Below are 23,330 nucleotides of genomic sequence, written 5' to 3'. Positions count from 1 at the left end.
CTGATAGGCAGCACTGATGGGCACTGATAAGCGGCACTGATGGCCGGCATTGATCGGCACTGATGGGCACCCGGGGGCGCAGAGGGCATTATCCTGCTGGACGTCATATGACAGCGGGTCAGGATAATACAACCACTTTGCCGCCATCAATCCGCTATAGGGCAGGCGGCAAGTGGTTAAGCGGAGTTCCACCCTGAAAAATAGAAGCTGTTCAGCAGGGAATAACGCGCCTGCACTGGAAGTGACGAGCAGGGCTGGTGCAGGCACATTGACTCCTGGGATTGATGACGTTCATCTCCCAGGATTCAATGCAAGCAGGAAGAGACGGCGTGGGCCGTGGCCGCAGAGGGAGGAAGAGGAAGGAAGGTAAGTATATTTTCTTTAAAAACAAGGTAAGTAAATAAAAAAATAAATAAATTATCCAATTCTTTTTCAGGAAAACAAAAGAAAGCGGATGGTGCAAAAGTTGTTTTCGAGGCCGAAACTCCGCTTTAAATAGCTTCTATATATAGAACTAGCTTCTATAACTAGCTTCTATACATAGAACTAATATATATATATATATATATATATAATTTCAAGGTGGGACACCTCTGCTGTGTAGATCTCTTTGTTTAAAAGATTACATCTATTGTGGCACTTCCTTCTTACCACAAAGCATCCATCAAATAATAGAAGATACAATTGTTGTTGCAAATATCCTTTACTTCTGATCTTCATGCATTAAAAAGAAAACATACATTTACAAGCAACTACATAGTTTCAGACATGCATATGTTCTTTATCAAGCTGCATGTATATATATTATATATACAGTGGGTACGGAAAGTATTCAGACCCCCTTAAATTTTTCACTCTTTGTTATATTGCAGCCATTTGCTAAAATCATTTAGGTTCATTCTTCTTCCTCATGAATGTACACATAGCACCCCATACTGACAGAAAAACACAGAATTGTTGACATTGTTGCAGATTTATTAAAAAAGAAAAACTGAAATATCACATGGTCCTAAGTATTCAGACCCTTTGCTGTGACACTCATATATTTAACTCAGGTGCTTTCCATTTCTTCTGATCATCCTTGAGATGGTTCTACACCTTCATTTGAGTCCAGCTGTGTTTGATTATACTGATTGGACTTGATTAGGAAAGCCACACACCTGTCTATATAAGACCTTCCAGATCACAATGCATGTCAGAGCAAATGAGAATCATGAGGTCAAAGGAACTGCTTAAAGAGCTCAGAGACAGAATTGTGGCAAGGCACAGATCTGGCCAAGGTTACAAAAAGATTTCTGCTGCACTTAAGGTTCCTAAGAGCACAGTGGCCTCCATAATCCTCAAATGGAAGACGTTTGGGACGACCAGAACCCTTCCTAGAGCTGGCCGTCCGGCCAAACTGAGCTATCGGGGGAGAAGAGCCTTGGTGAGAGAGGTAAAGAAGAACCCAAAGATCACTGTGGCTGAGCTCCAGAGATGCAGTCAGGAGATGGGAGAAAGTTGTAGAAAGTCAACCATCACTGCAGCCCTCCACCAGTCGGGGCTTTATGGCAGAGTGGCCCGACTGAAGCCTCTCCTCAGTGTAAGACACATGAAAGCCCGCATGGAGTTTGCTAAAAAAACACCTGAAGGACTCCAAGATGGTGAGAAATAAGATTCTCTGGTCTGATGAGACCAAAATAGAACTTTTTGGCCTTAATTCTAAGCGGTATGTGTGGAGAAAACCAGGCACTGCTCATCACCTGTCCAATACAGTCCCAACAGTGAAGCATGGTGGTGGCAGCATCATGCTGTGGGGGTGTTTTTCAGCTGCAGGGACAGGACGACTGGTTGCAATCGAGGGAAAGATGAATGCGGCCAAGTACAGGGATATCCTGGACAAAAACCTTCTCCAGAGTGCTCTGGACCTCAGACTGGGCCGAAGGTTTACCTTCCAACAAGACAATGACCCTAAGCACACAGCTAAAATAACGAAGGAGTGGCTTCACAACAACTCCGTGACTGTTCTTGAATGGCCCAGCCAGAGCCCTGACTTAAACCCAATTGAGCATCTCTGGAGAGACCTAAAAATGGCTGTCCACCAACGTTTACCATCCAACCTGACAGAACTGGAGAGGATCTGCAAGGAGGAATGGCAGAGGATCCTTAAATCCAGGTGTGAAAGACTTGTTGCATCTTTCCCAAAAAGACTCCTGGCTGTATTAGATCAAAAGGGGGCTTCTACTAAATACTGAGCAAAGGGTCTGAATACTTAGGACCATGTGATATTTCAGTTTTTCTTTTTTAATAAATCTGCAACAATGTCAACAATTCTGTGTTTTTCTGTCAGTATGGGGTGCTATGTGTACATTCATGAGGAAGAAGAATGAACTTAAATGATTTTAGCAAATGGCTGCAATATAACAAAGAGTGAAAAATTTAAGGGGGTCTGAATACTTTCCGTACCCACTGTATATATATATATATATATATATATATATAGATATTATATATATATATATGTTCTATATAATATAGAACTGCTTCTATAAGTAGCTTCTATATATAGAACTATATATTGAACTAGTCGTTTAAACATCGTTGTATACCGACAGGCACAGCAGCGATTCTGACACTCAATGAGCCTTATGGAAAGGATAACTTTAGTGTTTATAAATAAGGACTGCTGGTTAACCTAAAGCTGGTCAACATAAAGCATTTAACACTGAAAAAAAAAAAAAGCAAAATGTTGCTAAGGGCTTACAGTTTATATGTGGGCATCAGATGCATCCTGCTTTAGCCCAGTATATTACATGCTATGTAATGCCATTTGCAGACATACATCTCTTTACATCTATGATCAATGGCTTATCATGGGAATGTTGCACTGGTTACTGCTCCTCTGCACTTTGGTGGAAACAATAAAACACATTTGTGTAGTTTGAGACACCTGTGTATTCATTTGAAGACCCATTTTTTTCTGACACTTGTTTGCATTTTAAAGATCTGTATTTTTTGCTAGTAAATTACTTAGAATGTTCTGGGACTCCTCGGTGATAGCTGGTTACTGGGCGGCAGTTTTTGGGGCTATCAATGCCAAACTGGGGCTCTCGCTGCAGGTTTCCCCGGAGTTGGCATTGCTGGGTATCCATGAGGATGATCAGCGCTCACATCACTCCAACCTTTTATACTATGCAAAAAAGGGCATACTTCTTAAGTGGGCTGCTTCATCTCCTCCGGATGTGGCATTTTGGCTTAAATTGGTGGATGTGGATCTGCCTATGTACAAACTTACTTACATGAACAGGGGTTGCCCTTGGAAGTATGATAAGGTCTGGGCGCCTTGGACTGCTGATTGATTTCGAGCCTTGTGTCCCCTTCCCTTTCCTGTTCCCCCTCCCCCTCCCTTCTTCTTTTTCCTGGCTTGTTATGGTTTTGAATTTGCTACTGAGTATTTTTCTGTCAATTGTGTCTGACATCCAGCCTGTAAGATTGGTTGATTTATAATAATGTTTGCTCTTGACTTCTGTCTTGTGATGACCATTACCGTTTACCTCCTACCCTGTACTTATGTTTTTTTTTTTCAATAAAGCACTCCTTGTTGTAAAAAAATTACTTAGAACCCCCAAACATAATACATTTTTTCACCACTTAAGCCCCAGAGGATTTTCCTGCTCAATGACCAGGCCCTATTTTGCTATTCGGCACTGCGGAACTTTAACAGACAATTGCGTCCTTTTACCCAAACAAAATTGACGTCCTTTTTTTCCCCACAAACAGAGCATTCTTTTGGTGGTATTTGATCACCTGTGCGATTTTAATGCTATAATCAAAAAAAGGGCGACAATATTTTTCACATTCTTTTATATGAAATTCTCAAAAAAAAAAAGTAAAAATCAAAATTTTTTAACATTTTAGGCCAATTTGTTTTATGCTACATATTTTTGCTAAAAAAAATCGCAATAAGCATATTTTGATTGGTTTGCGCAGTTATTGCGTTTACAAACTACGGAAAAGATTTATGTCATTTCTATTGTTTTTTTTTTTGACTAGTAATGGCGGCGATCTGCGATTTTTTATGCGGGACTGTGACATTGCGGCGGACAGATCCCTAACTGACATTTTTGAAACTTTTGGTTGTACCAGTGACATTACTACAGTAATCATTGCTATAACTATGCACTGTTACTGTAAAAATGACACTGGCAGGAAAAGGGTTAACATTACTGGTGATTAAGGGGTTAAAGCAGAGTTCCAGCCATTTCACTCACCTGTCCAACGGTCCAGCGATGCGGCCGCCCGAAGCCTCGATCCTCTCCCTCGGCGCCGGCATCACTGCTGTGGGCACCCGGCTGTGACAGTTTGCGGCTTCACAGCTGGGTACCCACTGCGCATGCGCGAGTCGCGCTGCGCATCTTGATTGGCCGGCAATCTTCTGGGACCTCTGACGTGTCCCAGAAGATTGCAGGGAGGGAGGGGGAGAGGAGAACTTCCGTTCAGGGCGCCGCGGCGCTCCGAGCGGAAGTGGGAGCGGGTACCTGTCAAAACTAGGTACCCGCTCCCCCCCCAAAAAAGGACATGCCAAATGTGGCATGTCAGGGGGTTAGAATACCAAAAGCGGAAGTTCCACTTTTGGGTGGAACTCCGCTTTAAGTGTGACCCTAGGGGCGTGATTCTAACTGTCAGGGGGCGTGGCTTGTGAGATCATCACAGAAACATGCGATCCTATATAGCAGGATCATATAGCCTCTGTGATAATCTAAGGGAGAATGACAGCCGTCTGGTCTTTCTCTCTCAGCTGCGGGAGATTGCGAGTGGCCGGCGGCCATCGGAGCCACCGGTCACACGCACTGATTCCCCGGCTAACGAGCGGGGGCGGCACGCGCTCGCCCCCTAGAGTCTCCTGAGCGAGCGCCATAGTACTACATCACTTTGCCCAGGAGCGGCTGCCTGCCGCAGTAAAACTGCGGTGGGCGGTGGCTATGTGGTTAAACAGAGGCCCTGGAGAATAAAATGGTAAGTTTTGCAATTTTTTAGGTCATGCAGTGGTTTTACTAACGCAATTTCTTAAGGGAAATTATTTTAATGCACACAAACACAATATAATACCCTATTTTTTGGGTAAATATAAAATGCCGAGTATACAGATAACAAACATGTCACGCTTTAAAATTGTGCTCACTCGTGAAATGGCGCCAAACTACAGTATTTAAAAAATCTCCATAGGCAATGCTTTAAAAGCCTTTACAGGTTACAAATTTAAAGTTATAGGGGAGGTCTTGTGCTAGAATTATTGCTCTTACTCTGACATTTGTGGCAATACCTCACATGTGTGGTGCGATCACCATTGACGTATACGTGTGGAACCAAACACAATGCGCCCTTTGCACGCGAGCACAGGGAGACAGGGCCATTTAAACATTTTTTTTTTTTTTTTTTTAAGTTTTAATATTTATTTATTTTTATTTATTTTTTTATTTGTACACTGTTTCTTATAAAAAAAAAATGTTTTACACATTTTGCTATTACAATGAATGTAAACATCACTTGTGACAGCAATAGGCAGTGGCAAGTACTCTTTATGGAGAGATCTGGGGTCTATTAGACCCCATATGTCTCCTCTGCCCTAAAAGCACCTGATTACACAAAGATCGGTGTGATCAAATGCTTTTTAAGCTTTAAAAATGGTGCTGTTTTCTTCTGGGGAAACAAGAAGTGACATCGCAGACCTTCTGGTCCTCCATGGGCTCTATAGTAATCCAGCGGAATCACCAACTTCAGTCCTGAAGAGGCACCAGCGGCCACCTGTTAAAGCAATCCAGTGGCTAATTAGCTGCTCGAAGAGCAGCAGGGCGGCCCGGCTGCGCAAAATCAAGTACATTATGATTTTGTGCAGGAGATGTCGGGGCGCGAGCAATGGCCGCCAGAACCCGCCAGAACCATCCTTTGGCGGAATGACAGAACAGCGGTCTGACTATGTAAACAAGTCAGGTAGGCAAACCAAGATCTTGTGTTTCAGCTAAGCTAAAACACAGATCTCTCTTTTCCTCAAGTGCATCCACTCCCTCACAGTTATAAAGCACTCCCTAGGTGCACACTTAACCCCTTGATCGCCCCTGGTGTTAACCTCTTGCCGGCCAGTGTCATTTATACAGTAACAGTGCATTTTTTTTTTAGCACTGATCACTGTGTTGGTGTCACTGGTCCCAAAAAGGGTCACTCGGTGTCAAGAAGTTTCACAGTCCCGTTAAATAATCGCTGATCACCGCCATTACTAGTAAAAACAATTTAAAAAAATAAAAAGTCCATAAATGTATCCCATGGTTTGTAGACGCAATAACTTTTGCGCAAACCAATCAATATACACCTAGGATTTTTTTACCAAAAATATGTAGCAGAATACATATAGGCCTGAATTGATGAAAAAAATTAGATTTTTTTTTACATTTTTTTATTGGATGTGTTTTATAGCAGAAAGTAAAAAATATTGTTTTTTTTTTTTTTTTCAACGGACAGACGGTCCGTTCCCATCCGATTCCCCCATAGAGAAGAATGGGGACCTGACAGCTGTGTCTCCGCACACAGAGCAGAGACAGAGCTGCTCAGCGAGGGACCGGCGGATCAATCCCCCGCTGGTAAAAACCGAGTCATCCCGACGAACTCCGTGTGTGAAAGGGGCCTTAAGCTTTTCACCAGATCGGCCTCTACAGACTCAGCAGTGCCTAAAAATGCCTAAAATGGGAGAGCAACTGAGCATTTGCAGAGCAGGGTGAGACACCGTATTACTGAATTTTAAACAGTATAGACACCTATTATTTAAATTTTACATAGCTATACCTGCAAAATGGGCCAGACTGAAGGGATATAGCAGGACTTCATTTTCTGACTAAAGTTCCACTTATTTATTTTATTTAAAGTTCCGATTTTTTTTTTTTTTTTTTTGCATGCTAGTCTCATACTGAAATAAAGAGGTTACTCAACTTACGAAACTTCTTGTACGATAGAATACAACTTCGGAAGTGATGTAACGTGTTGAATTGTATTGTAGTGTATTCTTTTGTTTACAAGCATGTGTAGTCTTGCTCTTCCATTTTTTTCAGATGAAAGCAGTCCTATTTAAATGAAAATTAGACGTTGTGTTCACGTAGGGTAAAAATATACTAGCCTGCACCCTCAGGTTTTGTCGTCTGAAACACAAACAAACACTTAAACACAGCCGTCTGTCATTCTCCCTGATGTAAGCACAGAGGCTATGCGATCCTGCTATGTAGGATCCTATGTTTCTGTGGGTACCTCACAAGCCACGCCCCCCCACAGTTAGAATCACGCCCCTAGGGACTCACCGAACCCCTTGATCACCAATAAAGTTAACCCCTTCCCTGCCAGTGTCATTTTGACAGTAACAGTGCATATTTATAGCACTGATTACTGTAGAAATATCACTGGTACTCCCAAAAGTGTCAAAAATGTCAGTCAGGGGTCCGATCTGTCCGCCGCAATGTCGCAGTCCCGCAAAAAAAAACGCAGATCGCCGCCATTACTAGTAAAAAAAAAAAACAATAAAAATGACATAAATCTTTCCCGTAGTTAGTAAACGCAATAACTTTTGCGCAAACCAATCAAAATACGCTTATTGCGATTTTTTTTACCAAACATATGTAGCAGAAAACAAATTGACCTAAAATGTTAAAACATTTAGATTTTTACATTTTTTTTGAGAATTTCATATAAAAAAAATGTGAAAAATATTGTTATTTTTTCAAAATTGTCGCTCTTTTTTTGTTTATAGCGCAAAAAATAAAAATCGCACAGGTGATCAAATACCACCAAAAGAAAGCTCTGTTTGTGGGAAAAAAAGGACGTCAATTTTGTTTGGGTACAGTGTCGCACGACCGCGCAATTGTCCGTTAAAGTCACGCAGTGTCGAATCGCAAAATAGGGCCTGGTCTTTGAGCAGACAAATCTTCCGGGGCTTAAGTGGTTAAAACCTTAGGCCCCTTTGGTCTGTCAGGCGGACTCCGTTTTTCTCAGCGGGGGATTGATCTGCCGATCCCCCGCTGAGCAGGCGGATGGCAGCTCCATCTCCACGCTGTGTGCGGAGACAAAGCTGTAATTTCCCTGCTGTTCTCTATGGGGGAATCGGATGGGAATGGACCGTCTGTCCGTTCCCATCCGATCCGCTGGACGGATGGAAAATAGGGTTTCCATCCGTCCAGATTTGATAGATCGGATCGGATGTCAGCTGACATGTCTCCGCTGACATCCGATGCCCCATAGAGATGCATGGGGCGTCTGTTCAGATCCACCAAAAAACTGACAGGCGGATCTGAACGGTCCGCCTGTGTGAAAGGGGCCTAACCCTGCAGTGCCACACTTTTAAATATATCATACAGTATGTCTTAATGTGTATGTGTATAAGAATAATTAACTGAATGACTAATTGTATGCTTGCCTAGTAGGCCTGTATTTGTTTCACTTATGTTCAGCTTAAAATATAAAGCCAAACCTTTTTTTTGATAATTGGATCATTTTGGATAGACACTCGTAGGGGTGTCAAACTGGCGGCCCCCCAGCTGTTGCAGAACTACAAGTCCCATCATGCCTCTGCCTGTGTGAGTCATGCTTATACCTGTCACCCTTGCAATGCCTCATGGGACTTGTAGTTCCGCAACAGCTGGAGGGCCACCAGTTTGACACCTGTGGATGGATATCACCTTTGTCAAATTCTAATGCTTCACCCTGTAAAACTTTGATTTTTGCCTTTACCTGGCTTGCTAGTTAAAACAAACACGTTTGCAAGGCTAACAGAAAATGACTCCTTTATTGAAATAACTTAACATTGATTGTATTGTTTCTATCCTGTAGATGGGCATATATCTCTTCTCCAAGAAATGAAGAAAGAGAATGATAACAAAAGGAAGGCGGAGCAGCAGAAATTAGACCATCTATTACTTTCTGGCATCAGTGCTCATACAGGCAGGTCCCTTTTTCTAGCATTACTAGTCTACAAATTTACTAGTATATGTACAGTAAAAATGTTTATTTACTCTTTGTTTAAGATATTGTGGGCTAGTTACGGATAGGTTGTAGGGTTTTCATTAAAAAACACACTGAATTAAAAACTGAATTATAAAAAAGTATTTCTAAACCCAAAAACAAAAATGTAATTTTTTTTTCCATTTTGGATAGAGTACGGGACGGTTATAACCCCTGTCAGTTTACTTTTTGCCATCTGTGTCCTATTGGGGAGATTTCCCTTCACTTCCTGTCCCAAAGCCAAAACAGGCAGTGAGAGGAAATCACTGAAAATAAAGGAATTCCCTTGGGGACCCCCAGGTCACCAGAACTAGTGTCCCCGTTGGAAGAATACCCCTCTATTACTTTTCTGGGGACAACCCCAAATTTGGGATTTTCCTCCAATTTCACTTTCAATGATAATGGTAAACAGGATAAATAGAGAGGGTGGATCTCCCTAACGGGGGGCACAGACAGGTGTTCTAATCCACCTCCACACTGTCCAAAAAATAAAAAATAAATGTTGCCTTTAGTTTTACTTTAACCCCCGAAACATGTGGGCTGATTTTACAGTACTGTACATGTCTTTTCAATAAAGGAATATTTTTTTTTTTTTGGATGTCATCCTAAGTACCGACCATCCCTTTCCATCTACTAGTACCATACTTCCTGTTCTACAGTGACAACGCTCACATACACCATTATATCTATGGGGAAGCAGCATTTTCACCCTAGGCTTTTATCCTGATTTGGACTACAAAAACCCCTTCTTATCTTTATCTCCATTTCATGAGGGATGGCAAGGCGTTTATGTTTACAGGAGATAGCATGGAAGACTTGTAACATTGTTTGAGATTTCAGTCCAGTTTTCTTGAAGTTACAAAAACACTGCATTTCTGGCAAGATCAGCAGGAATTTTCTATACTTGCTAAAAGTGTACCTAGCCCAAAAAAATAATGTAGCTAAGATATTTACCTAGTTCATAAATGCATAACTAGATTATATTTCTCAGGTTAAGCATTTTTTCTGTGGGTTTGTACATATTGTCTTTATATTCTTTAAATATGAAATATTGTTGAAATATGCAGTAGGTGGCGTTTTCAGCTCCTTTTTACATATTTTCTCTCAAACTAAATATGAAGTTTTGCATATTAATATTGTGTATTTGTTTAGCCAGTAGGGGGAGTTCTCAGCTCAGCTTCTTTTCACGGGTTTTCTTTACCATCATTTAAAAAAAAGCACAAAGCTAACATCCCAGGGCAAGGATTGTTTTTTGAAAACAAGCGACTTTTTTTAGTTCTGAAATAAAAAATTGAAGATAAAGATCCATATACTTATGTAAAGTTTTATAAAATTAGCCTTTTGTGGCAAGAATTTAATTTCTCTGGTGGAAATTTACAGGCACAATTATGATCATTGTAATAACATACCTGCCAACTGTCCCGTTTTTTTCCGGGACAATCCCGGGCAATAGGAGCCTGTCCCGGGTAATTTACTTTGTCCTGGCCCGTTACCATTTTTTTTTGTACTCCCCTATACGTATTGACCCTCCACTCTGCCCTCCACTCACGTTGGCCCCTCTGACACTTCCTGACTTAAGCAGTCCTTAACTCTAAACACCTCCCTCTGCCGGTGTTAAAGTGTCAAGAACGGACTTCTCAATAATGGCCTTCACTCTGGAGACAGCACACAAGGATGAGTGCGGGATTGGAGGTTAGCGCAGCCTTCAGTAGTGGGATGCCAGTGTTCGGTGAGGGGCGGTGATGACGCGGGAAGAGGCGGAAGTCAGCTGTATGGAGATTACAGACAGGGAGAGGAGTACCAGGGCCCGTGGTGAGTGACACTGGGGGGTGGGAAGGGGATTAGGTGGGGATCATGGCGGCCTATTATCTGAGGGGAGATGTTGGGTGCTTTTTGTGCTGAGGAGGGGTATTAAAGAGCCACCCCAACACCCGCCTGAGATGTATTCCAGTCCTGTCTGCTCTCCATAGAATTGGACAGTGTATGGTTCCATATGGTGATACACAATGCTGGGGGTGTCAGCCCTGCCATATTGCTTTAATCTAGAACAGGGGTGTCAAACTCAAATTCATTGGGGGCCGCATCAGCAATATAGTTGCCCTCAAAGGGCCGGTTGTACGGAGTATGGGGTTCATGAGCGCGCTGGGTACAGAGTGCGGAGTTCAGGAGTGCGCTGGGTACAGAGTGCGGAGTTCAGGAGTGCGCTGGGTACAGAGTGCGGAGTTCAGGAGTGCGCTGGGTACAGAGTGCGGGGTTGCGTACGGCGTGCGGAGTTCAGGAGTGCGGGGTTGCGTGCGGAGTTCAGGAGTGCGAGGTTGCGTGCAGAGTTTTTGCGTGCGCTGGGTACGGAGTACGGGGCTCATGAGCCCCGCCTGCCTCCACAGCCCTCACCACCCCACCCTGGCCGCCCCAAAAAAACCTCACATCCGTGCTTTCTCTTACCTTCCTATCTGTCCCAGCTCTGGTAAACCCATGCCTGTGTATTGGGCAAAAAGCCCGCTCTCAGGGTGCAGCTCACTGACAGAAAAAAAAACACTGACACTAATAGCCGGCGCCACTAGAGGGACTGAGGAGAGAGAGCAGGAGACTGGCCAGCCGGGCATGCGCTCAGCTCAATCAGCCGGCTCCGCTAGGACAGAGGGAGCGCGAGAGGCCTCCTTGGAGACCGGCCGGCCGCGCATGCGCACAAACACAGGCGGCGCCGGAGAATGTATTTGTGTGCGAGAAAGTAATAAAGAGGTGGCAGGCAGCGGCCGCTACGCGGGCCGCATGAAAAGGCCGGCGGGCCGGATTTGGCCTGCGGGCCTTGTGTTTGCCACCCGTGATCTAGAAGAATAGGAGTGTACAGGTAATCACCAAGCAGTGCTATTCATAATCCTCACCTCAAGAGCCTCCACAATAGTGGCGCTGCTGCCTGATCTGTATACATGGTGTCACAGGAAGAGCTCCTACCTGACTCCATCACACATCCTGCCTGATCTGTATACATCTATATTCTTTATATTGTCACATTTGGAGTTTTTCTTTTTATTTCTATGGACTCTGTCAGCAAGAGAGTAAAAAAAAAAAGAAAAACATAATTATATAGTATATAGTATAATTAGGTTTTATCGTACTTATAAACACCTTGCACTTTATTTATATTTAGATATTACATTTTTTGTATGGTCACACCTGAGCACATTTGACACTTTAAAATTGCAGGGAATTTTGATGAGAATTTTAAACTTTAGGCAGAAGTAGTGCAGCTGAATGGGAGAATTATTCCAACTCTGCCACTTTGGCCTTAAGTTTTAAATTCCCTTTTCAATTTCCTGTAATTCTCTCTTTATTGAGTAGACCCTATAATCTGATGATAAGTAGGCGGAGATTAATTATGCAGAGTGGGCGGAGCTTCGGGGAAGTGGGTGTGGTAATTGATAGCTGTGCTGCAAAGTGTTCCTGGAATTTTTTTTTCAAATGTTGGCAACTTTGTAATGATTCATCCCTTATTGAATGACTTAGTCTGAAGCCTCAGTGGGCCAAAACAAGCTTTAAAGCAGGCTGTTTTTGCAGTGCTATCCCTTTAGCTTAGTTTTCTGGGAATCCTTTGTCATGTATTAAATGTCTATTTGTTGACATTGTTGCAGATTTATTAAAAAAGAAAAACTGAAATATCACATGGTCCTAAGTATTCAGACCCTTTGCTCAGTATTTAGTAGAAGCCCCCTTTTGATCTAATACAGCCAGGAGTCTTTTTGGGAAAGATGCAACAAGTCTTTCACACCTGGATTTGGGGATCCTCTGCCATTCCTCCTTGCAGATCCTCTCCAGTTCTGTCAGGTTGGATGGTAAACGTTGGTGGACAGCCATTTTTAGGTCTCTCCAGAGATGCTCAATTGGGTTTAAGTCCTGTCCCTGCAGCTGGAAAACACCCCCACAGCATGATGCTGCCACCACCATGCTTCACTGTTGGGACTGTATTGGACAGGTGATGAGCAGTGCCTGGTTTTCTCCACACATACCGCTTAGAATTAAGGCCAAAAAGTTCTATTTTGGTCTCATCAGACCAGAGAATCTTATTTCTCACCATCTTGGAGTCCTTCAGGTGTTTTTAGCAAACTCCAGACGGGCTTTCATGTGTCTTACACTGAGGAGAGGCTTCCGTCGGGCCACTCTGCCATAAAGCCCCGACTGGTGGAGGGCTGCAGTGATGGTTGACTTTCTACAACTTTCTCCCATCTCCTGACTGCATCTCTGGAGCTCAGCCACAGTGATCTTTGGGTTCTTCTTCACCTCTCTCACCAAGGCTCTTCTCCCCCGATAGCTCAGTTTGGCCGGACGGCCAGCTCTAGGAAGGGTTCTGGTCGTCCAAAACGTCTTCCATTTGAGGATTATGTAGGCCACTGTGCTCTTAGGAACCTTTAAGTGCAGCAGAAATCTTTTTGTAACCTTGGCCAGATCTGTGCCTTGCCACAATTCTGTCTCTGAGCTCTTCAGGCAGTTCCTTTGACCTCATGATTCTCATTTGCTCTGACATGCATTGTGATCTGGAAGGTCTTATATAGACAGGTGTGTGGCTTTCCTAATCAAGTCCAATCAGTATAATCAAACACAGCTGGACTCAAATGAAGGTGTAGAACCATCTCAAGGATGATCAGAAGTAAATGGAAAGCACCTGAGTTAAATATATGAGTGTCACAGCAAAGGGTCTGAATACTTAGGACCATGTGATATTTCAGTTTTTCTTTTTTAATAAATCTGCAACAATGTCAACAATTCTGTGTTTTTCTGTCAGTATGGGGTGCTATGTGTACATTCATGAGGAAGAAGAATGAACTTAAATGATTTTAGCAAATGGCTGCAATATAACAAAGAGTGAAAAATTTAAGGGGGTCTGAATACTTTCCGTACCCACTGTATATAGTGAGGCGATGGATGGCAGGATTGTGGATGGTTTGTCACCTAGGTTTCTCACCTACACATAATGAGAGGCTCCAGAATTTGTTTGTTATGAATAAAGCAAACTTTTTTGCTTTTTATTTTGGTTAAATTCTGGCATGGGTTCTGGAGTCTGGAGACTTTGTAGAGCTTTGGAAGGTATAAAGCCTTTATCCCTAGGTCCATCTCCTACCTGTTAGCCAGACCTCATTATTATTTCAGGTGACTTTTTATAGCTGACCTCAGCCCTTAAACATACTGATACTGGGGGGTTTCTCTCCCAAACCCTCTGTTGTGAGAGCCTGCTGCTCGCTGAAAAGCTGACTGCTGACAGAACACTAAGGCTCGGTTTCCACTAGTGCGACTTGCGGTGCGACTTGACACATGTCAAGTCGCACAGCAAGTCAAAACCCATTGTTTTCAATGGGGCCCGTTTCCACTGCCGCGGCTTCAGTTGCCGCGACCTCAAAAGTAAATCGTGTACTACTTTTGAGCGCGACTTCCCTCTATATATGAGGGACAAGTCTAACTGAAGCCGCGGTTTACTTTTGCTACGAAGTCGTGCTAGAAGTAGCACGACTTCGTAGCCGCACTAGTGGAAACCTAGCCTAAAAGGTTACATGTGCTGCCTGTTTGTTTGGGGAACCTATTAGGGGATACCCTGTTAGTTAAGAACTGACATAGGTTTATTTAACGGCTCAGACTAGCAGTTGTTTTGTTTGTTTTTTGTTATCGACTTGCTGTACAAGTGTTTGTTTATTGTCTTGCTGACCTACTTCGATTGTTTCTGGTGTCTATGTCTCATGAATGGTTTACTTCTGCCACCACCAGTTCAACCTGTACCCCTTACAGAGACAGGAACCTATTATTGAACTAAATGTAAGAGTTTGAAAAACAGCTCATGTTGGCAAGTGGTTTAACAGAATGGGTAATCGGCTGAATGATCAGACAAAAACTGCAGTGAGAAGCAAAAATGCAAAACAGGTTCAAGATGGCAACAAATATGCATACAGTGCATTAGGAATAGGAATATCTGCACATAAATCTGAAAGCTGAACAAACATGGACTCTTCAGAGCAATAGTTTTTGTGACTCAATCAGGGCAACATGGCTGCATAGCATAGTCTCTAAAGGACTCTTGTCCCAGTGTAAGAAACTGTCACTGTGTAAAAGTAGGCAAAAACGACACAGGGTTCTCACGAATGCGGAGCTCTAGAGCAGGGGAGGACTGGGCCAGAGGGCAGGGGGGCAACTGCCCCCTGGGCCGTTCTGATGTCCTGTAAAAAGGCTGCACCGCTTCTGCCACAGACATGCTTAAAGGATTCCTGGTGAAAAGAACTAAAAAGTCCCCACTACTGAGTGCGGGTTGAAGACAAGGACAGAGCGCAGGCCTCCCCCCAGCACATATGGTGTAAACTGTGTCTGAGCAGAGGCCAGTTCCATACCCCACTGGAGACTCTTCTGCCCCAGCCAGCCCCAATCAAGCTGTCTCAGCTTCCCCCAACCTACCCCTGCTGGACAGGTAGGGAACCCAGATTCAGCCAGTCAATAAGAGAGTATCTGGAGCAGAGCTTCAGCTTGGAATGGGGGTCAGGAGGAGGATTTGGAGAGGAGGAGGGGGGAGTGAAGGAAAAGTGGGAGGGGGCCGAGTCGCTGCACCATGGGCCTCTGGCTTGTGCTTGTCCCCTGGGCCGAAAGTTGCCAGTCTGCCCCTGCTCTAGAGTTTCTGTACTGAGTGAATAAAGTTGATCTTACAGCTTTCTCCAGGTTTTGGTATTCCCAGACTGGGTTCTGGAGTTCGGACTCTTCAGAGGATATTGGGAGGGATGAAGCCTCCAGCCTGGTGCCCAGGTCTTACAGGAGACTGACGAGCTGTGTGTGACGAGCTGTTTGTGTGCAGATGTGCACACCCTTTATATTTAAAGACCTGATCATAGCTCAGGGCTCCATTATGGGGACAGGTGTGCTCCACCCAAAAGCCAGGAGGTGTCAGACAGGGAGACAGAAGGGCTTCATACAGCCAAAACTTGAGTGGGATGCTGGGAACCCAAAGGTCCCTTACAACTTCCCACTAGCTGTCATGGTTGGAAAGTAAGAAGAAACAGACTCAATGCCAGGTAGATTAATCTGTGGCTAGGTAAAGTTGTGGAACCACACATTTTGTGTGATCTCAAATTGGCTGCCTGAATACAATAGCCCGCAGCAGCGATTCCTCCATCCATACTGTTAACATGGCTGTGAATTCCTGAGTTAAGCCTCACTACTTGACAAAATTTACCAGGACACTACTGTAGCTTACCCTGACTGCTTTACAAATCCACACAGACATTATGGGATGTTCTGGTTGACTGCCCAGGTAAGCAACGTCCTCAGCCACTCACCATGCTCTATGTTGATGCCTCCTCTCCTCCATATTGTCTAACCTAGAAAGGTCCAAAAACCTATGCTTGATTTCTGAAAGAAGTGATTATGACAAAAATAATTAGCAAAATGTTTGCAGTTTGCACATCTGGTCTTTTATCCTAATCCTTTCTTATTAACAATGTGATCATTTTTACCCACAGATCTGTCTGCTTGCTGTATTTGTTTTTTTTTTTTTTGCATTTCACATTATTTCTGTAAACATTAGAGACTATAGTGAAAATCCCAGGAAGTGAACAAAATGTGAGATGTTTTTATTGCCATATTTGGCAGCAACAACCACTCTGCGGTCTGTCAGTAAAATCACTTCCCCTTTATAGGGTTTTGTCTAACAACTGAACCTCCTGACCATGTCTGCATATGTATTATTATTATTATTCAGGATTCATATAGGGCAAACAATTTGCACAGCACTTTAAAAAATAAAGGCATTGCAGTTACAACATAATTCAATCAGTGGGTCCTGCTCGTTAGACCTTACAGTCTTAAATATATGTACAGTATGCTGCAGTCATTGGGTGGCCACTGAGTTCACTTTTATTCATCCGTGTACATGGGAGTTTCCATGTGGTTATTTCATGGTCAGGCTCTGCAGCCTTTGTAGTACTACGCGGTGGTTGTTCTGTAGTGGTAATCTTTCTTAACCACTTCTGGACCGGAAGGTTTTACCCAGTTAATGACCAGGCCATTTTTTGCAATTTGGCACTGCGTGACTTTACTGGTAATTGCGCAGTCATGCAGTGCTATACCCAAACAAAATTGATGTCCTTTTTTTTCCCACAAATAGAGATTTATATTGGTGGTATTTGATCACCTCTGGGTTTTTTGTTTTTTTTTTGTAATTTAAATGAAAAAAGGTCGAACATTTTGAGAAAAAATCAAATTTTCAAATTTCTCTTATAAAAAATATCCAATAAACTCAAATTTTTGTCATACATCTAGGCCAAAATGTATTTAGATACATGTCTTTGATAAAAAAAATCTCAATAGGCATATATTTATTGGTTTGCGCAAAAGTTATAGCGTCTACGACTATGGTTTATATACTGGAATGTAGGCAGCTTTTACTTTCTGACTCATTTTTAGAAGTGCTAAAATGGCAGGGTAGTACAATTCCCCCCCCCCCCCCCAAATGACCCCTTTTTGGAAAGTAGACACCCCAAGGAATTTCCTGAAAGGCATTTTGAGCCCGTTGAATATTAAATGTTTTTGTCACAGGTGTTTGAAAAATGACAAATATACATATATATATATATATATATATATATATATATATATATATATATATATATTTTTTTTTTTTACACAAAGTTGTCATTGAAATTATATATTGCTCACGCATGCCACGGGTATATGTGGAGTTACACCCCAAAATACATTCTGCTGCTTCTCCTGAGTATGGGGAAACCTCACGCATGAGACTTTTTGGCAGTCTAGCTGCGTACAGGACCCCGAAAACCAATCTCCTCCTTCATGCACTCCTCACTACCTATCACAGTTACAGAGAGCATGAAAAAAAACCCCAAAATGGCCCTTTTTTGGAAAGTAGACATCCTAAGCTATTTGCTGAGAGGCATGTTGAGTCCATGGAATATTTTATATTTTGCCACAAGTTTCGGGAAAATTGCAAAATTCTTTTTTTTTTTTTACACAAAGTTGTCACTTAAATAATATATTACTCACACATGCCATTGGTATATGTGAATGATGCCCCAAAATACATTCTGCTGCTTCTCCAGAGTACTGGTATACCACATGTGTGAGACATTTTGGCAGTCTAGCTGTGTACAGGACCCCGAAAACCAATCACCACCTTCAGGCTTTCCAAGGGCGTAAATTGTTGATTCACTCCTCACTACCTATGACAGTTTTGGAGGCCATGAAATGCAAAGATAGCACAACCCCCCTCCTAAATGACCCCTTTTCGGAAAGTAGACACCCTAAGCTATTTGCTGAGAGGCATGTTGAGTATTTTGCAGATCTCACTTTTTGTCACAATGTTTTAAAAAAATTGAAAAAGAAAACAAAATACATTATTCTTTTCCTTCTTCATTTTCCAAAACAAATGAGAGCTGCAAAATACTCACCATGCCTCTTAGCAAATACCTTGGGGTGTCTACTTTCTGAAAAGGGGTCATTTGGGGGAGTTTGTGCTATCTTGGCATTTAATGGCCCCTGAAACTGTGATAGGTAGTCAGGAGTATAATCAACAACTTACGCCCTTGGAAAGCCTTAAAGCAGTGATAGGATTTCGGGGTCCTGTACGTGGCTAGACTGCCAAAAAGTCTCACACATGTGGTATTCCCATACTAAGGAGAAGTAGCAGAATGTATTTTTGGGTGTCATTTCACATATAGCCATGACATGTTTGAGCAATATATCATTTAAGTGACCACTTTGTGTAAAAAAAAAAAAAAGAGAAAAAAAACATTTTTGTAATTTTCCTGAAACTTGTGGGAAAATATAAAATTTTCCATGAACTCAACATGTCTCTCAGCAAATAACATGGAGTGTCTCCTTTCCAAAATGGGGTCATTTGGGGGGTTTTGTGCTATCTTAACATTTCAGGGCCTCCGAAACTGTGAAAGGTAGTGAGGCAGTAAAATAAGCAATTTACGCCCTTAGAAAACCTGAAGGTGGTGATTGGTTTTCGGGGGTCCTGTACACAGCTAGGCTCCCAAAAAGTCTCACACATGTGGTTTCACTGTACTCAGCTTTTTCACTGTACTCAGGAGAAGCAGCAGAATGTATTTTGGGGTGTCATTTCACATATGTGGAGTGTTGGTAATATGAGAAATATTACCCACAGAGCATGTCCTTTTAGGTGAATTAAATCATTTATGAAATGAGACAATCTGTTATCTCCTAATCCCTGTGTTGATTACTATGCACTTATCTATACCTGTAAACCAGATTAAGGTGCAAGTGTTATACTTGGTGTGACTTTGCAGTCAGTGCAGTATAAAATATATACATATACCATGAAAATCAATATATAAATATAACACAGTTCATATGATAATGATTTCCAATATTATATGTGCAAATAATGCAAGGTAAAAAATAAAAAAAAATAAAAAAAAAAATTGTGCAAAAATGTGCAAATAATGCAAGGTAAAAAGTTGTAGGTAAGTATCCAGCGGGGGTCCCAGCCATCCGTGCCCGAGTGGTCCTGGATGCTCCTATAGGTGAGTATTTTAAAGCACAAATATCTCACTCCTCATGGTGTAGTAGTTAAAAATCCGTATTTATTTTATAAAAAATATGTATTAAACAGAGATGCGACAATTGCTAAATACAAATGAATACAAATAAAACTTTGGTGGTACAGGTATAGTGGAAGACCGCTCAAAGCATACAGCCAGGGAGCCTTGCGGGACGCAACTTTGCTTCCGCCCGCTTGCTGCACGGGGCTTCCGGGTATGACGTGGTATGCGTTCCACGTGCCACACTGAAAACGAGACTACGTGCGGCTCACCTTGACGCTTTGTGTCATCAAAAATTTACGTCTTCGGAATGTAGGGCATGTGTGCAGCGCTCTATCTTGGCCTAGGCCAACAAGGCCCAGGCCTAGGGCGGCACTTTGCAGGGGAGCAGCAAAAAAGCCACCCCGCATGAAAAAAACAGTCTCCTCCCGCCTCCTGCATGAAAATAGTCCCCACCGCTTGCGCTACACTTTTATTGTAGAGCCAGTCTTATGGGCCGGGTGGCAGGCCCTAGGAGGCAAATCGGTCTGGCGCCCCATAAAGCGGCCGCACTACTGCCTGTATGATAATAGTGGCTGGCGGCCAATCATTGGCCTGACATTTGGACAGACCAGAGGCTGCACTTAATACAACTGGCAGCCGCCAATACTAGTAAGTATGGAATTGACAGCAGGGCTTAGCAGCCTAATACTCCGCCTACCCTCCTCTGCGGCATACCGGGTTTTTTTAGTCTTCTAGATGAGAAGTAAAGCTTCATAAGGTTTGCAACCTGTTATAGGTTTTTCTCTATAGGAACATCTTAATGCCAGTTAATCCTGTTTTATTTAGCAAAATGTATTTCAATTAAACATACACAAGTAAAAGATCTTTTAGTCTGTGTGTTGACATATTTTGGGGTCATTTTTGGCCTGACTGAGTCCTAATGCTTTGACTATTAAACTGGATTGTGAATGTCACATGACCACCTTCAAATGGAACTTTAGTTGGGCAGGTCCCCATCCCCAGTGTTCCTCCTGGGATAAGTGGCACTGACAGGCAAGAGCGGTACCTGTGTTGTCAGATCAGCGCTGTATGTTCAATAATCAACAAATATGGATTTAGTCTAACCCTATCTGCTGGCCCAATGTGATGTCATTTAGGGATATTTTAGCAGGTGAATATGAGCACTTCCACCACTGGAAGTGCTTTTATTATCACTTAACATTGGCATTTGTTCTGACATCAGTTTTAGATGTTTCAGTGATCATTCAGAATGGATTTTGCATTCCAATAGACTTGCACAGGTATGGAAAACCTACTTGAAGCCAGCAAAAGCCTCTCAACACAGCTTAGGGTCCATTCACACCAGCCGCTGCATTGGTGAAGCCTAAAGAGGAAGGGGTGTGGTTTGCAGATGACAGGGGGTCTTAAACAGGAAGGGGTGTGGCTTTGACAGGAAGGGGTTGGGTCGAGTTTAGTCAGGCCTAGGGCAGCACAAAACCTAAATACACCACTGCATGTGTGAGCAATATATAATTTAGTGAAAACTTTGTGTAAAAAGAAAAAAAAAACTTGTAATTTTCCTGAAACCTGTGGCAAAATTTGAAATATTCCATGGACTCAACATGTCTCTCATGAAATAGCTTGGAGTGTCTACTTTCCAAAAAGGGGTAATTTGGGGGTTGTTTGAACTGTCCTGGCATTTTATGCCCAATATTAGAGGTTTATGCCACACATCACCCACTCTTCTAACCACTTGAAGACCAAGCCTTTTCTGACACTTTTTGTTTACATGAAAAGTTTTTTTTTTTTTTATAGAAAATGACTTTAAACCCCTAAACATTATTTATATTTTTTTAAAGCAGAGGCCCTACAGAACAAAATGGTGGGTGTTGCAGTTTTTTTTGTCACACGGTATTTGCGCAGAAATCTTCCAAACACTATTTTTTGTTAAAATAAAAACACTTTTTTTTAATTTAACGCACAAATATACTATATATTGCCAAATTGTTTGGTAAAACATAAAAGTTGATCTCATGCTGAGTACATAGATACCAAACATGACATGCTTTAAAATTGCGCACGCCTGTGCAGCGGCAACAAACTACGTACAATTTCAAAAGCCTTTACAGGTTACCACTTTAGATTTACAGAGGTAGTCTACTGCAAGAATTATTGCCCTCGATCTGGCATTCGAGGCAATACCTCACATGCATGTCGTAACTGCTGTTTACATATGACACCAGACTGATGCTTGCGTTCGCCTTTGCGCGCAAACACGGAGGACAGGGGTGCTTGAATTTTTTATTATTATTATTTATTATTTTATTTGGCACCTTCCTTTTCATTTTTTTTTTAAATCTTTTTTATTGTTATCACAGGGAATTTACATATCCCCCTATATATAGCAATTATATAAGCAATAATAAAGCAATAAGTAGTGACACGTACTCTCTTTAAAAAAAATTGGGGTCTATTAGACTCTACATCTCTCCTCTGCCCTTAAAGCATCTGACCACACCAAGATTGGTGTAATAAGATGCTTTCCCAATTTCCCAGTGGCGCTGTTTATATCTGGCGAAACCAAAGTCATGAAATGCTCATACCTTCCGGTATCTTAGGCAATAGAGATGACTGGAGCCATTCTGGTCTCCAATCAGCTCTATGGTCAGCTGACGGAACCACTGGCTGCAGTCTCGGGTTACCCGGTGGGACAGCAGAGCCTGAGAAAACCGTGAAAGGCGGCGTGAGGGGGGGTCCCCTCCCACTGCTTGTAAAAGCAGTCTAGCGGCTAATTACTTGATAGAATTGCTTTTACGTTAAAGCCAACCGCTGGCTTTAAAAAACAATATCAAGATGATGCCTAAATCTGCAGGCATCATCCTGTGATGGCCACTCAAAGTCCAGCGATGTACTAGTACATTGCTGGTCCTTGTTGGGCATATATTATTAGGTTCTTTTTTTTCCATGCAGCCTGTGGGCTGAATGAAAAAAGAGAGCCTTACAGATTCCTTTATTCACATTGATTGATGTGGATGAAGAAATCTCTGCCAGAAAGTGTGTGCTATGCCCACCATTAGACCTCCCAGCAACCACCCACTTCTAATGATGGGCATACATGCAATGTTCTTTTTTTTCGTTCAGCCCATGGGCTGAATGAAAAAAAAGAACATAGCAGATTCTTCCATTCACATGGATCAATGTGAATGACGAAATCTCTGCCAAGAAAAGTGCTAAAAAATATATGGTGAAGCATAGGGGAGATCTGCTCTCTGTGTCCACCCCATCCCCTATGCTTCTCCATATATGCTCTTTTTCTTTACCTGCTGAGGTGAAATCACCTCCTACAGTGCTGCAATAATCGATTTACGTATGTGCTGAGAGCAAACACTGTTGCTGCCAGAATAAACAAATCAGTGGTGCAGCTGATGGGTGTACCTGCAAAGCAAACAATGGTTTACAATAAAACACAGTAACAATAAAACATTACAATATAATAGTATACAGTACAGTAAAACAGTAGAATGGTGGTATCTGCAAAGAAAACTATGGTTAACAATGAAAAACAAAGCAACAATAAAACATTACATTATAATAGCATACAGTACAGTATAACAGTAGAATGATGGTATCTGCAAAGAAAACTATAGTTAACAATGAAAAAAAGTAACAATAAAACATTACAGTATAGCAGTATATAATAAAGTACAATAAAAGAAAAGTAAGTACAGAAAATTAACTCAACTAATAAAACGACAACTATTTTGGGGACGCTGGTATAGTTATAAT

General features: G+C 42.3%; 1 protein-coding gene across 1 annotated transcript in view; it reads left to right on the top strand.

Annotated features, from left to right (window-relative positions):
• Positions 1 to 10,658: 10,658 nt before the first annotated feature.
• LOC309544514 (uncharacterized protein) overlaps positions 10,659 to 23,330 on the top strand; it is a gene marked incomplete at its 5' end in the record, with an annotated part of 39,638 nt that continues 26,966 nt past the window's right edge. The window contains one exon of the mRNA XM_082243415.1: positions 10,659 to 10,707. Coding sequence (XP_082099541.1) covers positions 10,659 to 10,707 — 49 coding nt within the window. The remainder of the gene's footprint in view (positions 10,708 to 23,330) is intronic.

Source organism: Pelophylax lessonae (assembly GCF_965119305.1).
Source record: "Pelophylax lessonae genome assembly, chromosome: 1".
Lineage (NCBI taxonomy): Eukaryota > Metazoa > Chordata > Amphibia > Anura > Ranidae > Pelophylax > Pelophylax lessonae.
This window is presented reverse-complemented; position numbering and strand designations above follow the sequence as displayed.